The sequence below is a fragment of the Stegodyphus dumicola genome, chromosome 11 (genome assembly GCF_044657685.1).
Source record: "Stegodyphus dumicola isolate Sdum_Otavi_A_Nest chromosome 11, ASM4465768v1".
Lineage (NCBI taxonomy): Eukaryota > Metazoa > Arthropoda > Arachnida > Araneae > Eresidae > Stegodyphus > Stegodyphus dumicola.
In genome coordinates, this window is record NC_140778.1 from 21,070,268 (window position 1) to 21,088,151 (window position 17,884).

At 32.8% G+C, this 17,884-nt stretch overlaps 1 protein-coding gene across 2 annotated transcripts in view; it reads left to right on the forward strand.

Annotated features, from left to right (window-relative positions):
* Snx17 (sorting nexin 17) overlaps nt 1-17,884 on the forward strand; it is a 73,852-nt gene that overhangs the window by 37,667 nt on the left and 18,301 nt on the right. For both annotated transcript variants that reach the window (XM_085826571.1, XM_085826570.1), the window contains 2 exons: nt 4,537-4,737; nt 17,043-17,099. In XM_085826571.1, the coding sequence (XP_085682697.1) occupies nt 4,537-4,737; nt 17,043-17,099 (258 nt within the window). The remainder of the gene's footprint in view (nt 1-4,536; nt 4,738-17,042; nt 17,100-17,884) is intronic.

Sequence of the window (17,884 nt, forward strand, 5' to 3'; positions counted from 1 at the left end):
CACAAATGCCAATGCACTGAAGGGTACTGTGCCAGACAATCATGAGTCATCAATACTAAAAACTGGACTACTACTACTCTATTGCTTTGTCTCGATTCTTTTATGCAATTCTGCTTTATTTTTTTGATTAAGAACTTTGATATACAATCTCATTGAATAATAAAAAATCTTAGTGTGTTGTAGAAGTTTTGAGCACTTTTATGCTAATATTTTGTTATCAGGAAAACATGCAAACATACCTTTAACTGAAGGAGATATATTGTCAAACTTTAGTCATCAAATTCTTGTTCCTTAAACATCCTTGTTTTGACAATCATCCGATGTTTGATTCAGTGATTAAAAAGCTTCTTTGCAAATAATGTTTTAAGTGTGTTATGTATGTATTGCAATTCTAAATACTTCATTTGCTATTTGTTAGTTCTGTGTTATTGTTTGTCAACATTCAGGAAATATTTTTCCTTAAATTTCAGTTTTAAAATATTTTTATCAAATTTCCCCAAATGATTCATCTACAGATTTGGGGTGCAAATTTATCCTTTCCTCTCCATTTATGTATCTGACATCAGTTTGATTTATATTGGGTCATATGAAAAGTTATGCATTTCTTCAAAGCTTTTTTTCCTCCCAGTTATTTTGCTATTGCTAATATAAAGTGACCTTGATTTAAGTGGATGTTTAAGTATGGCCCTGTTCACATTGCATAATTCTAGAATGTGTAGCAACATAATTTTTTTCAGTGTAGTCCTAAGAATGAAGAACCCCAAAGTTTATTTTCATCACATTTTTCCCTTTTGTTTAATATATATATGTAAGATAAAAATGTATGAATCAGAATTATAATATAATTATAAACATTAATTCTTCCTCTCTATTCTAAAATCGTAATAACTTATCTGCATTGCGTCATTCAAATTAATCATGCGATCTTACGTAACCATGAATAGCAGGTGCTTCTTGACAACCAATCACCGAATTGTAAACCAAAACTTTTCTCTTCGAGGGCTTCCATCTTTCATAACGACGCACTTCAGCTTTTGCCCTCTACTTTGCTAAGATGTAATTTCGCTGGCTTGCTTTCTATCTCAACAATATCAAAAATGTAAATCTTCTGTGGAAAGGCACGACTAGAGTGCCAAGTGATGGTGGCCACAAATACCAATTGGAAATAAAAATGGAATTAAAACTGCCTCGACTGTCAAGTTCTTTAAATACTACGCAATCAAATTCTTCTTCAGTATGGGTCTAATCAAGCATCAACATTGCTCCGGCTTTTTCTTGTGATTTTATTATTACAATTAAGCCGGTAAGGATAGTTTCCTGCAGCCTGAAACCTCAATGGAAAATTTAATTCAGCTCTTCAAATCATCGTTTTGTGATAAATCCAAGATAATGTGAAAGAAGTGAATCATCAAATTTGTTTTTTCAGTGTTTAAAAAATAACAGATCATTCTTCTGCTGTGGTGCAAGTGCTTCAAAAAAAAAAAAAAAAAAAAAAAAAAAAATCACGCGTAGTGTTTACAAATTGAAAGTGATCTCTCGATAAATTGAGAAGTTCGAATGAGTAGTGAAAAGGAAATCATCAGTGAAGCATTACAGCGTATTCAAGGTCGATCCGAGTTAGTGTTTGCAAGTATGTGCGACAGAAGATTATTTGCACTTCCGCTTTTTCAACAGCTCAAAAATTATTCCATTCGTGTGAATCTAGCTCAGGAACTAAATTATTTAATGTGCTGCGGATTCTATAGTTTTCATTTCAACTTTGGTTAAAATTTCTGCAATTTGTTTTGAGAAAATCTGAAATTCTTGTTCATTAATATTTCTAATTTTTCATAATTATGTGTGAGCAAATTAAGTAACGAATTTTAAGCTATTTAAATTATTCATAGGGAAGGATATAAAGATAAGTTTTTATGTTTTTGAAGTTTTGTTGAGAATTTTGAATACAAATTTTATAATTATTCTAAAAATGAAGTAGGTGTTAAAAGTAAGTAAAATTATTACAGATACGTAATATGAAATTATGATAAATGCATGTTAAATTTATGGGTGATTGTATGTTAAGTATAGTGTGTGTCGAGGGAGTATTGGTTCCTTCAGAGGCCTGTTATTACCTCTGTACAGTTGTTCCTTTTACCCTCTTCATGCAAAATAATGTTGGAGGCTCTCATTTTATGAGTGTTTGTAATTGTTTTATATTATTATTATATTTTTTTATTATGGAATGTATTAGTGCAGTTCTCAAAGGCCAGTTACCTTAATGCAAGGAACGGATGCCTTTTCAAGTAACTGTCTAGGCACCCTGGGCCACCAGTGCAGAGGACACACTGGTTAGCTCAAGAGGACAGCCCTCTTGATGGATATGTTTGTTTAGAAGTATTGCGAGGCTTCCAGTTTGGTAAAATCAGGAATTGTAAATGAAAGATGATAACAGTGAAACCATAAATTCTGAAAATCTTAATCCTATTATTTATGATGTTAAATTATAACTTATCAGTATAAAAATTAATATCATAAATATTTATGTGCATTACATTTAATTATAAGTAATGATTATGTAAAAGTTTATTTTGTGATATTCTGCGATAACAAGAACTTTCCCTGAAGAATTATGATTATGTGAACTCTCAAACAAAAAGACTTTTGGACTGAAATGTTGAAAAATTCAATAGGACTCTAAAAATTAAGAATCTATTTAAAAAAAAATTATATTTATAAATAATACTTTACACGATCAAAATTTTATTATTTATTTATATTTTTTTAAATTTGCTTGTGCTTTAACTCTTTTTCTTTAAAAAGGGCTTCTCTGTCGCTATGCCTTTTTCTTTTTGAAGGGGGGAATATGTAAGATAAAAATGTATGAATCAGAATTATAATATAATTATAAACATTAATTCTTCCTCTCTATTCTAAAATCGTAATAACTTATCTGCATTGCGTCATTCAAATTAATCATGCGATCTTACGTAACCGTGAATAGCAGGTGCTTCTTGACAACCAATCACCGAATTGTAAACCAAAACTTTTCTCTTCGAGGGCTTCCATCTTTCATAACGACGCACTTCAGCTTTTGCCCTCTACTTTGCTAAGATGTAATTTCGCTGGCTTGCTTTCTATCTCAACAATATCAAAAATGTAAATCTTCTGTGGAAAGGCACGACTAGAGTGCCAAGTGATGGTGGCCACAAATACCAATTGGAAATAAAAATGGAATTAAAACTGCCTCGACTGTCAAGTTCTTTAAATACTACGCAATCAAATTCTTCTTCAGTATGGGTCTAATCACGCATCTACACTGCTCCGTCATTTCTTTTGCTTTTATTATGACATATATATATATGTATGTATATATGTATAAAAAAATTCTAACCAGACTTCTCGTAAAGGTGTTATATATTGTAGAAGTGCTGTTTATGATAGCACAGTTTGAAATGGAAATTTCAGCCCTGAAGACGAGCCTGCTGAGGATGATCTGTAAACAGGAACCTGTTAAAAGAAGTGTTCACTGAAAATCCATGTTATACAGTACAGAAATTATCATACAGCATAAATATTTTACATGTAGTTGCAGTACATGGTCATTTGAAGAAGATTGGCTATGTAAGCTGCTATGATGAATGGGTACCTTATACTTTAACAGAGCAGAATATGCTTGCTTGAGTTTTGGCATTTGATTTTTTGCTGCAAAAAATAAAGAAGTTCCTTTTTTAAAACAAAAATGGAAATTAATGGAAATGAGAAGTGAATATTATATTATACAGTAATGTAAAAAGGAAAAGATCATATATTATAAATTATTGCTATGAAATCGGGCAGTAAATTCAGGAAAATACTATTCTCAAAAGGCAGTTTTAAAAAGAAGAAACCAAAACAAAGCTCTCGGAACTGACAATCTTCAAGATATTGTGTTCTAACATATCAATGCTTAGCCTTACATTCCGATGAATCTCAGTGTTCTTCTGTTCAAGCCACTTCAAAATTCTTTGAATAGCTTGGTGTTTATGTGTTTCGAGACTGTTAATAACTTTTTTTTACAAAACCCAATGACTTTTTTTAAGAAGAAATTATCCATCTGCCTAAGAGATGGCAAAATAGTCATGGAATAAAATGTTGCTTATGCGAGTCAAAGAATGTTTGTTACATTTTTGCACTGCTTCATTTTTATTTATTGTCAAAAAACTTCAGAACTTTTCAGATGACATCATCAGTTTTCATGATAGTAACATATATGCTAAAACAATCTGAGGATTCTTATTGGCTAAAGCATATGTTAAAATTATTTTAGAATTCTTGTTGAGTAATCCTATTTCATCAGTGATGATCTTGATCAGGATATTTACGAAAATTCAGTTCTTGGATTAAAAAGTTGCTTTTGTGTACTTTTTTGGTGAGAGGAGGTAATGTATTTTATACATTTTCATCAAATTAAGCCTTGATTTTTCTTTGTAGTGTTTCATGTGATTTTGTAGTTGTTCTTTTATGATGTATGAAATATTATTCTTGTATGTAATACATAGTTTTACATTTTCATAACAGGCTATATTGATGAGTGTGTGTTTACAAGGAATGGTGGATGAATTATTATTAAAAAGGCGGGGTGTTAAAGCTGGAGAAAAGAATGAAAGATCTGGCCGCAGAGGATCCTGGAATTACATGAAAAGAGATGGCAGCAGCCATCAGATATCGTCTTCCGTTGGCCGTTCTGTGTCTACTGATGGTATTGTTCACAGTGCCAGTGTGAGTGCCATTTCCTTTTTATGTTTCTAAAATTCTGTATGTATAACTGCTTAATGAATGTAAAATTTTAAAAGTAGTTAGTATTATGTGTCATTTTTATTTGTTTCACTTTAACACGGGTTCTCAACCAGACGAGGATTTTATAATTTCGGGAAGGGGGTGCTCAGCTTGACTCCACCTGCTTCCTGCTATGCTATAAATAATCTGAATTTTAAAAAAAATATTTTTTTTTTTAAAATTTTTTTTTTTTTTTTAAAGTTTTGTGAAAGAAGTAATGAATGATTTTCTAGCAATGCTGGAATGGGTGCTTGGGATATAAAAAGCTTAAGAACCATTAAGAAAAAGGTTGAGAATTCTTACATGGCCTTTATTTTCACAACCGCTGGTCGTAGATTAAGACATCCAGTTACAAGAAAGGTTTTTAATGATGCAAAGCTTCATGTTTTTATGGTATTAATTTTTTAAAAGACTTATGTTTTTATATAAATACAAAATATAAGTTTTTATACTTTTTTCTAGCCACTAACATATATTTAAGAATATTTTGTACTCATAAAAACATTAAACACAAAAAAGTTGAATCTGGTACAACGAAGGACCAAGATATTCGGCATTAAAGTCATCGTAGACCAAGATATTTTATATTAAAATCATCATGAATTATATTTAGGGGCCGTGCATAAATTGAAGAGGAAATATTTGCATGCGTACTTAACTGCAAATAAAATACCAGTTTAGGAAAAAGTTTCAGATGTTGAGAGATGAAGTAAAGAGCATCAATCAGTAATAACTCGATTAATTAAAAATGAAAAATATATGTAGTTTGAGGAATATGTTGTTTGATTACCAGATAATGGATCTAAAGCTACAAAAAACTTTATGAGAATATTAATAACATGCTTTTAGACTTCGAAAATGTATAAATTACGTGTGGGAAAATTCCTATGGCGTACCAAACATAATAAAACTATGAATTAAGCAGTCTAGTAAATCACACAAATTTACCAAACATTTACCTTGAATCAAACATTACCAAACATTTCCTAGGAGGGGAAATCAACTTAAAATTTTTCAAATTTATTTGCTAACTGACCCATAATTACAAATTAAATATGATGGTTGAAGCCAGAAATTTTGAAATTAAATATCTCAGTCAAATTGTTACTACTAGATCAAATTGTTTGCGTTTTATTTTTTATAACAAGTGCAACATTTTCCTTAATAAGCATATAAAGACAGGAGAAATGCACAAAAAGTTAGATTTCATAATTTGTACAAAATCAGTTTCTTTAAATTTAAAAATGCCAAAACATGACAATCTTTATTCATTTAAAACATTTTTGTAATTGGAAAGTCTATGACTGTGACCAGTGGTTTTGAAAACTATGGCCCGGGTAAGGACTATATTAGACAATGTGCATATTTCAGATATTTATTATAAAATTTTGTACTACTGGATAAAAAATAATGCCTAAGCATTATGTCATTATCAGGTGTCGCTGTTGTTAACCCTATGCAATTTTTTTTTTTTTTTCTTTTTGTATTTTCCAGGGACAGTGTTGTTTTATGCTGATGTTTTGTGATAGTAGACAGACAGTCTTATCTTTTTAAAATCATATATTTTTTTCCCTTTTTGGACCCTATTAATATGCTCCCTGTTAACTTGGAACTGACTGTACCTATAAAATATGAATACTTATAAAATTATTCATAATTTAATGTTAAAGCAGCCATATGATAGATTAATTAAAGTTTTTGACATCAGAATTCAATAAATAAAAAATTTAATTTTAATTCATTTTAATTAATCATAAGTGTACATAAAATTGATGATTTAATTATGTACCCTTTATTGCATAACATAAAATTACCACATATTTCTGAAATAAAATTTTAAATTTATTTTGAAATTTTTCTCTTTGTTCTTGATTTAAATCATTAAGGTCTTCTGTAAAGCAATTTAAATGGCTGTGTAGGCAGGGGTCTCTTTCAGAGATTTCTGATATTTCATTTCTTTCTTTCATTTGCAGTAGTCTTAAAATCTGTAGTTAAAAAAAAAAAAAAAAAAAAAAAAAAAAAAAAACTGTTGACCGTTGTTAAGCGTTAAGGAAAGGAAAGGCTTTGAAGGAAATTTTGATTACAGATTCTGAAAAAAAAAAAAAAAAAAATGGCTAACAGTTTTATCACACTTTATCTCTTAATGAAACTTAAAACCATGAAAATTCCATTTTTTACTCCAAGGGAGTTTTCAGCATAATTCTGTGACTAATTCTTATTTAACGTGATCTGTTTTTTAATCTATTATGGAGATTTATAAAACTCTTTCTGAAGATTTAACTGACATTTAGTTGGTAAACATTAGTATTTAATTTTGTGTTAAGTCTTTAAAATGGTGCAGTACTAAGTTTATCCATGGGATTATATGCACATTAATTGCTAATTTGATTTTTATCATCTTTGATGCTCTCTAAATGCTTTTCTTTTCTGCTTTTTTTTTTTTTTTTCCCACATGAGTAAAATTTGAAGAAATTTCAAAATCAGATGAGATTACCCCCCAAAAAAGCATAGATTAAAATTTAAAAAAAAATATGAAAGGATTTAAGATTTTAGCATTTCGCCATAGGGTTTGTTAAGGTTTTATATGCTCTTGATGAGTTTGCAGTCTGATCATTTGTTAAGGTTTTACATGCTCTTGTTGAGCATGCTATCTGTCTGTTCTTGGACACAGTTTTGTTGACACAATTTTTTTTTTGACTTTTTACTTTTATAATTAAACATAATTTTCTTAGCACTTACACAGAATAAAATTCGATAGCAAAGTCATAAAAATATTTAAAAAAGTGTATCATTACAATTTTACATTTTTCAGCCAGAGAGGCTAATTCTCTTGAACTTCACTTTTGTATAGTATCACTTTTGTTATCTGTTTCACTTTTCAAACAACTAGCTGCTGGCATGGCCAGTCACTTAAAATAGCTACTGTAAAAATAATAAAATACATATATCATGCTTTTTATAAATCCAGCTAGTGTCATTTCATGGTTCCAGCTGATAATTAATAAAAAAGAAATTAAGGGTTGTGTTTATTGCTTTCAAGTTGCTTAGTTCAGTAATCAATAACATTCAGATTAAATTTGAAAGAAAAAATAAATATCTTATGCTTAGTTAAATAGCAACAAGCTGGTGCATGAAAGTTAAAAATATTTTATATTCAGCAGTGGCAACACATTTATTTTTGCTCAGTGACAACGCATTTATTTGAATTAATTAAATTTTTTGATTAAATTTAAAACAAAAGTACCTTGCGCTTTGCCAAGAGGCAACACATTGTTTTAGATTTTCCGGCACAGTGTTATACCTTACTATTAATTCTTTTCAGTCTTTTTGCATTAATCATAACAATGTTTAATTTTCTTAATTAAGATGACTAACACAAGAGTTTGTGTCTGCTATTATGACATTTTGTCTTTATTTATTAAACAACACTTTTTTTCACACTTACGCCACATAAAATTCAACGGTACAATAGCAAAACACTTCAAAACAGTATCTGTACATGTTTAAATCTTGATAAAGTGTTAAATGTTGCCATACATTTTTTTTATGTTCATAATGTTATTTATTTTAAAACAATGCATGGTTGATAACATTTGGTGGTATCACCCTTTTATTTGGGTTTTCATATATTTTTTTTTATATTCAGTACATTTTTTTCTTTAAAAATAATATATAGAGATAACATTTGTTGGAAACATCCATTTATTTATGTTGCCATATATTTTTATTCACTATATTATCTGTAAAAATAGTCTGTGGTGATAAAATTCAGTGGCAACATTTGAAAAATACTGAGATAACATTTGTTGGAAACATCCATTTATTTATGTTGCCATATATTTTTTATTTACTATATTATCTGTAAAAATAGTCTGTGGTGATAAAATTCAGTGGCAACATTTGAAAAATACTGAGATAACATTTGTTGGAAACATCCATTTATTTATGTTGCCATATATTTTTTATTTACTATATTATCTGTAAAAATAGTCTGTGGTGATAAAATTCAGTGGCAACATTTGAAAAATACTGAGAAAAATTTGAGGTTTGAGATTAATAGCACCTTTTCTTGGAGAACAACAGTGTTTGCATTTTTCCTCTGTCCTCTCTTAGCTATTTTTAAAATCTGCATTGATTAAGGAAAGTACTAATAATTTTGAAATGTACGTAAATCACCTGATTTTCTTGATGCTTCATTTTTTTAAGGACTAAATTGATAGTGTTTCTTTCATACTCGTATAATGACTGATTAGAATGAGCTTAATTTGTTGCCATTGTGTAATCTTTGATTATAATGTGCGTTTTTAATCTAAGCTGATTATATTATATTTCCAAAACTAAAGCTGATGTGAAGGAAATGATGCTATTTTTAAAGTTAGTGTTCAAAATATATCCATAAATAAGTTTCATTTCTAAAGCAGTAGTGGTAAATAACTTTTGTATCTGTATCACTTTTGAAATGAAGGGACACTGCCAACAAATGTTACCACCATGTATTGTTTTTAATGGGATAATTTTATGAGGATAAAAAAGTGTACAGCAAAGCTTAAAGCCTTATTGAGAATTTTAAACATATGCCACTTTAAAAAATTTGTGATTTTGCAGTTGAATTTTATGTGGCGTAAGTGTGAATGAAGTTTAATGATTTAAAAAAAAAAGAAGAGGTTGCATAGGTTAAGAAAGTTGAACACTGATATGATAAACAGAAAAACTCTTGGGGGGGGAAAGGAAATATATCGCCACCCTTAATATTCCATTGAAAATTCTAAAGATATACTGTCTTCAAATATTTTGTGATTTTACTGTAGAATTTTGTATAAAGTAAATGCAAAGAACATGATGTTTAATAATACAGTGATGAAAAAGAGTTACGTCAGTAGAAGTGAGTTCAAGAGCAGATTGATAAATTCCAAGCTTAGCAAGCTCATAAAAAATCTTAACGAACCCATAATGTTGCACTAAAATCTGGATCTTTTTAGATTTTCTTTCTTTCTTCCCCCTCTTTTTCTTAGGGGGCAACTAGATATTTAAGAATTAAAATCACGGAACAATGACCGGGTGACGCAGGATAATGCGAATTTTTTAAATGCATAGTGGCTGCCGTGAGCAGGTGGCAGTACTGCGGGATAGTGACCTTGAGCAAGTAAACACTCTCACATTTTAGTAATCATGGATCAGTAGAACGGGCAACAGACATAAATCCTTATTATTCACAAATCACATAGATCCTAATGAAGTTCCTGAACACTCTTTATACGCTAGTAAGATGACAGCATGGTTTGCTATTTCGTTATGTGGGATCATAAGATCTTATTTTTTTGTAAACGAACAGGGGATCACAATAGCTGTCAATGTGGATTGTTATGTGGAGATGTTACAATCCTTCATTACGCTTGAGTTAAACAATTTTTCTCATATTCAAGAAACCTGGTTTCAACAGGTTGGAGTCACATTCCTCACTGCCCGGCAATCAATTGAAGGCATGCGATAATTGTTCAGTAAAGTTATTACACATGGCTACAATCCCTGCTAGACGGGACTTTTCTGAGAAACAAGATTCTGGTAGCACTGGTTTGAATGGGAGGATTCCTAGAAAAAAAAGAGCCCCGCCTGAAGCGAAGTCCCGCCTAGCTACGGAAGCAATGTTGCGGCTACGCAGGATTTTTCAAACCTCACTGAAAATGTCTCGGGTCCTGGGTAGAGACAACCAATCAGACAAAAGTTCTGCTTCTGAAGAATCACATGATCCCGATTTGAGCGATAATCGATTACTGTTTGGCATTCAAGTCTTTATAGTAAGTGAGAATGGTAACCTAGCTATGCGGGTTTCCTGGAATTGTGCGGGTTCTGAGAATTGTCCATTTCGATGTCAAGTCCTGTGTAGCTGAAACATAATGTGATTGGGACTTAACCGTGTGATCTCAAGATTCAGTAATGTTCCATGGTGACTAGATCACCAAAGTTGTCCGTTTGTGATTTTTTTCTTGTGGTCTATCTCAAGAGTAAAGTGTACACGACTCGACCAAGAACTCTGGATGAATTAAAACAGAGAATTCAGAGTGAAATCCCAGCTGAGATGTTGCAGTGGTCAATGAGGAATCTCAACAGCAGATTTCAAGAATGCATTCATAGAAGAGGACATCATCTAAAGGACGTAATTTTTTTAAAAATGATAAATTCCATTATGTTTCTTAAATGGGAAGTTTTATGGTTTCAATTACTATGAATAAAATGTTTTTCTTCCATCATTCTTGGTCTTATTAGATTGTTAAAAAGTTCCCTTTTTTTATGTCATCCTGTGTAAGGTATTTTCTCCCTCCTTTCTGCATGCGTTTGTGGTTTAACTGGATAACACGTCCAACGAGCATCAGAGTGTCCAGTATTCAGTTCCTGGTGTGAGCGTTGCACATTTTTCACTGATTTCATATTTCTGCTGCATTGATTAACCTAATGACTCTACAAGTGATGCTTGAACCAAAAGATGATGGACAATAATTTCTCTCCAGAGGATTTGATAATTGGGTCCTCTTTTGCCAGTCGCCCTCTGAAAGGGGGAGTATATAAGGTGTCTTTTTTCGTCCATTCTGCATGCCTTTATATTGTAACTTGATAGCATATCTGGCTAGAATTTGGAGCTTTGGTGTTCGAATTTCTGGCAGGGTCATTCCACATTTTTCACTTCTCTCCTGCATCGATAAACCTGCTACTGCATGCACTGTACAACTGATCTTAACTTCTTTCCTTGTGACTAAGCTGATTTTGCAAAGTGTAACTGTTTTGTTTCACATATTATTATTTGTACAGTTATATTGTGTAAGTCACTATAGATGTGTTTAATGCAGTGCAAAAAGATCTCGTTCCTGAACTAAAATTTGTTATGGTAGCATAGGAGAAACAAGTAATAAAAATAATTTGGAAGAAATGTTGCAAAATTTCTATCTGTTTTAGAAGTATAAAAGTACAGTAAGACCCCGCTTAACGCGGGGGATTACGTTCCATCCAAGTAGAGCGTAATGCGAAACAGCGCTAAGCGAGGCTATCTTAACATGTAAATAATGGGGTTAGGGAAAGACGGATAAAAAATGGTTAGGCATTAAATTTAATAATGTTTTTTTAATAAAAATAAAATCAAACATTTATTTCTTACAAAAATAAAAACAATATAAATGCATATACTTTTAAAAACAAATAAAATTCTCTGTCAGATCATTCAGTCTATTCTGGGTTTCCAATTTTCTGCCGTTTTGTCAAGAAGGCATTATGATAGATTGGCTTAATGGCATATCGCGTTCAATTTCGTCGTCAATCCATATAGACAGTCGTTTTTCCATTTCCTCTATAATGTTATTTCTAGAACGGGTAATTCTAGTTGCAGAGCTTGACGTAGTTGCAGTTGCCGATGACAGTATTTTTTTCTTTATTCTTAAGAATTGTCCTTATTGTTGAAGTTGCCAAAATCAATGCAGCGCTAATTTGAGATTGACGTTCACCAGAATCTAATCTTCTAATCACTTGCATTTGAGTTTCCAGTGAAATGCTTTTTCTGGTTGCTTTCTTTTCTTGTTTTTTATTATCACCCATGATAAAAACTAAAGATCATAATATTTGTCACTGTATTAATCGTTATAGTATTATACAAATTTAAACGTACAATAATGTCAACAAATGTTTCAAATGATAAAAATGCGTCCACAAAGCAAGAAACACAGCTACACTGTTTCGGATATGTTATTTGGAAACCTAGCGCTGCGCACAATTTCGGAGAATCTCCGGGTTGAAATAAAAGAGCGCTAAACCGAAACAGCGCTAAACGAAACAGTGTTAAGCGGGGTCTTACTGTATTGGCATAAAAAAAAATTTTGTTTTTCATATGAATAATTACTATCCATTTTATGTCAGCTATAGAAGACATCATGTAATATGTTATGTGAGTTATAAATTATGTAAAAATATTTTGTTAGTAATTTCATGTGAAATCATTTAAAAAATATTTTTAACTTCATCTTTTTCTCCCTTCATCATAGTGCTACGAATTTGGTATTTAGAAAGATAATGTTAGTTCAATTATAAATTAAATGGTTTCATTTCCCGCGCAGTGCAGTGAGTGACGAATATTAAAAGAAGAAAGATAAGCCAGAAAATTAAAAATACAAGAGCACTTGCATTTAACATTAAATAAATAAATATGTCTTTTTTCATTTCGAGAAAGTACCAGAAAATTCTCACACGCAATTTAAAAATCTTATAAATAGGAGGAAAACCTCTCAATTCGAGAGTTAGTTTGTTGTTGTTCTAAGAGTTTGTTTAAAAAACTGCTCTTGTTGATTGTAGCGAATTCGCGGATTAGCTTTTTTTAGCTGTTTTGAATTCTCTTGAACATTTGAGTAGTTAGAAGACACTACTGTGATATATTGTGAAACTGCACGATTATTTGCGGACATTTAATCATATTTGTTGTGATAATAATAAAATTTCTTCATTTTTTTTTAATCGGACTTGTGCATTCATTTTGCAACGAACCCGTATGCACGCAACAATTTTTGGTGTCAGAAGTGGGATTTGAATGCCAATTACAATATGATGGAAGAGCAGTTAAGACAGCTGATATCAGCCTTTGCTGCATTTAAAGAGGAAATGAAAACGGGCCAGCAAGAAATGAAAGCGGGACAAGAAGAAATGAAAGATCAGATGAAATCTGGTCAGAAAAAGATGGAAGAATCCGTTAAAAAGGAAATGGAATCTGTTAAAAAGGAAATGGAAGCCGTTCATGAAAAGTTGGAAGCTGGTCAAGTAACTTGTAAAGAAGACATAAAAGCTGTTAAGGAAGAGATTACCTGCATAATAGAAAACAAATTTGATTTTATGGAAGGCAGAAGACGCCGTTCAAAATAAAGTCGGAGAAATTCAAGAAAGAGTTTCTTTTGTGAAGAAAAAAGTAGAAGAGAAAGTTTCTGCTGTGGAGCAGCGAATCGAAGGAAGAGTTTCGGCTGTCTAACATTGAATCGAACAGCAAATTGAAGAAAAAGTATCTGTCATCCAAGAACATATCGAACAACAAATTGATGACAGAGTTTCTACAGTCGCCAGAGAAATGGATACTTTAAAGAAATTCGTAGTGACGGCAGGGAGCAATTCGGATGGTTTTAAATTTTTACCAATGCCTGCTCGTCTCTCTCTGAAACTATCTACATATGATGGGAAGACCTCCTGGCATGTGTATAAGACACAATTTTCTATCGTTGCGGATGTGAATAGATGGGATTCCCAAACTAAAGCCTGTCATCTCACCGCTTCTCTGAGAGCAGACGCAGCGGATATCCTGCAGACTCTTCCCAAAAACCAGAGATTAGACTTTAAAGCTCTATCCGGAGCATTCGAGCTGCGCTTTGGCGAGAAATGTTTAAAAGACTACAGCAGGCTTCAATTAAAATCCCATCAACAGAAGCCCACCGAATCACTCCAGGAACTCGCCGCAGATGTTGAAAGGCTGTCACATCACGCCTTTTCGGAGTGCCTGACAGAAACAAGAGACATCCTGTCGCTGCAGTATTTCATCGATGGCATCCGGGACCCTGAAATACAAAAAGCACTGCGAATGGCGGATGTTAAAGATGTAAAAAGCGCTCTGTTGTACGCCGTGAAATTGGAGGCAGCCCAGCAAGCAACTCGTAGAGATCGCTGCCCAGTCAGAGCTGTGTGAGTCCACGAGCCAGGGGACCAATTGATGGCTTTAATGATGATTATCCAGACAAGTCGATGCTTTGATACGGAGTAGCAGTGAGAACAAAGTGGCTGTAAGGTGTTGGAGATGTGGTTCTGAAGGTCACCTACGACGGCATTGCAGAACACCCCAGGGCACGGATAATAAAACGGATGAGTTGACAAGACCAGTGAATGCTTTAACACAGAATAGTGGTGAAAAGAAACCGACCATAAAGTGCTGGAATTGCGGTGTTGAAGGCCACCTACGAAGGAACTGCAGAATACCCCAGAGCACGGAAAATACGGCATATGATTTAAACAGACAATTAAATGCCACGGGAAGGAAAAGGACTGACAAGAAACCAAAGTGCTGGAACTGCAGAGCAGAAGGCTACGTGCGAAGGAACTGCAGAATACTCCGAAGCACGGAAATTGAGACCATTTTCCAACGACAACGGAGGAAACGAATGACCATATCGAGGAACGGAGGTCGCCAAAGAATGAAAAACCTTGCTTTAAAGTGCTCAAGATTTCTACAGTGAGTGGCAACAGTAACGGACTGTCCATCAATGGGCATATCGATGGAGTTCCTTGCAATATGATCATTGACACAGGAGCTAATGTTACCATCATTAGGAAAGATTTAGCTCAACAGTTTAAAGATAAACTTATTTGGACGCCAACCTCTGTTACCCTTCAGACTACGTGTGGTGACAAGATCAACATAGCTGAGAAGTTAAACGTTAACATCACGTTTGGAAGTGCCGCCTACCATCACACGGCATATGTGGCAGATATTACAGATCCATGCATACTCGGAATGGACTTTTTAAGGAAATACAATTTTTCCTTAGACTTCAGAAACAATAAACTGCTTTCAGGATCTGAAGACATGACTATCCATCCTCAGAAGGGATCCTCACCTGGAAATGCCGATGTCTTGTCCGAAAGACCCACCTCGGGGAGCTGCCGAAATCCTACTAGGGTCGAAAAGAAACGCAAGACTACCAACTGTTCTCCATCACAAATGCTCCTTGGTAGTGACCTTCGTCTGCCTTGTGACCGTCTGTTTGATCGACAAACGGATGCTACTTCATCGCCTGATGAATACATCCAAGATGTCCAGGCCCGTTTTGAAGTGATGCACCGTTCCGTACGAAAGTGAGTCAACCTCGCGACGGAGAAAGTGAAGTCCAGATACAACACGAGAGCTACTAGACATAGATCCAACAAAGGAGACAAGGTGTGGTTGTGGAACCCGATTCAACGGAAAGGATTTTGTCCGAAATTGCAGTCACTTTGGGATGGTCTGTACACGGTCCAAAACAGGCTGAATGACGTCGTGGTTCGGATCCGTAAGTCTTCGAACTCTAAACCTAAAGTCGTTCATTACGACAGTTTAGCTCACTACTATGGCCATAGTACGTAATGTAAATAATTGTAAATAGTATAAGACCATGGTCCTTTTTGTTTTTAAATGTGTATTTGATTTGATTTGTATTTCGTATTTGATTTGCATTTAATATTTGATTTGTATTTATTATTTGTTTTGTATTTAGTATTTGATAGCATTTGATTTGTTTAAGTTAGTTATTGCATTTATTGTTCATGTTGTTTGATATTGTAATGTAATGTTTATGCCTCAGTAGCATTTATGCCTCAGTTATAAGTTTGACTTCCTGTCCAGGGATTGTACTGCCCGGGACTGCAGTCCTTGGGAAGGGGACAGTGTTACGAATTTGGTATTTAAAAAGCTAATGTTAGTTCAATTATAAATTAAATGGTTTCATTTCCCACGCAGTGCAGCACGTGACGAATATTAAAATAAGAAAGCTAAGCCAGAAAATTAAAAATACAAGTGCACGTGCATTTAATATTAATTAAATAAATATGTCTTTTTTGATTTCGAGAAAGTACCAGAAAATTCTCGCACGCGATTTAAAAATCTTATACATAGGAGGAAAACCTCTCAATTTGAGAGTTAGTTAGTTAGTTGTTGTTCTAGGAGTTTGTTTAAAAAACTGCTCTTGTTGATGTAGCGAATTCGCGGATTAGCTTTCTTTAGCTGTTTTGAATTCTCTTGAACGTTTGAGTAGTTAGAAGATACTACTGTGATATATTGTGAAACTGCACGATTATTTGGGGACATTTAATCATATTTGTTGTGATAATAATAAAATTTCTTCATTTTTTTAATCGGACTTGTGCATTCATTTTGTAACGAACCCGTACGCACGCAACAATATTATATTTCCAATTTACCCATATTATATTTCCCACATTTCCCAGTTTATCCATATTATATTTCCAGTTCCAGTTTAAGGAAAACTTAATTAGCATTATAAATTGCTAAATTAGATTGTGCTAAATATGTGTTTTGGTCATTTGGTTATGTTAATATGATGATATTTACAAGCATTGTTCTTGTGAATATGTTGTGTTCAAGTCTTTTGAAATATAAGATACAAATGTAATGTTAATATTTAATATTGTGTTATGTAACTGTTATAATTTACAATTATTCATTTATTTATTTATCTTAACAGAGGGAAGATTCTAGTAACATATTAGGAAGATCTAAAGACCAAGTTAGAAAAATAACGGTATGTTTCAAAATTTTATAGTTTAAATTTTTGTATGCAGTTTTGATGTTGTTTTTGTATTTATTAAGCTTTAAATTCTATGGCTGTTTAGCATATCTATGCCATATAATATAAGATAAAAAAGGTAGCACAAACTTTAAGAGGTTGAATACACTGAAGCAATTGTTTTTCATCATAGAATGCATAGTCAAAGGTGGAACATAAAAAAAGAGCTTGATGGTGAAGACAAGAAGGTAAAGTGTAAACCTGAGAAGACACACTAGATAAAAAATAGTTTTAATCAGGAATAACTGTACTAATTGCTTGAAGGAACAACTGCCAACCTGCAGTTGCGATTGAGGAATTGGCAGATTTTCTCACCCACATTGTACTTAACTGCAGCATAAACCAAAATATGGGTGATGAATTTTTCATCTAATTCAAGACAGACTTGCCAACTCTCCCGATTTTCGACCGCTCTCCCGCCAACCCGGTTTACAATATATTTCTGACTTTTTCTTATTCTTAAAATTTCTCACGATTTTTATGGAACTTGGCTTAATACTTTGTTATATGAACAAAAAAAGTGATTTTGGACGTCTGAAGCAAATGAATTTTCTCTAGATTATATCTAAAACTAAACCTTGCGAATTAGATAACTTCTGCATTGTGAGTGAGAGCATATACGTATCTAGAAACATCCTTCTCTAGTTCTAGTAGGTCCACTGCATGTCATCTGGAATATATTAGCCAATGAGGACAAAACAAGCTGTTATTTCGGTCATTTTGTCCTGAGTTGTGTGAGT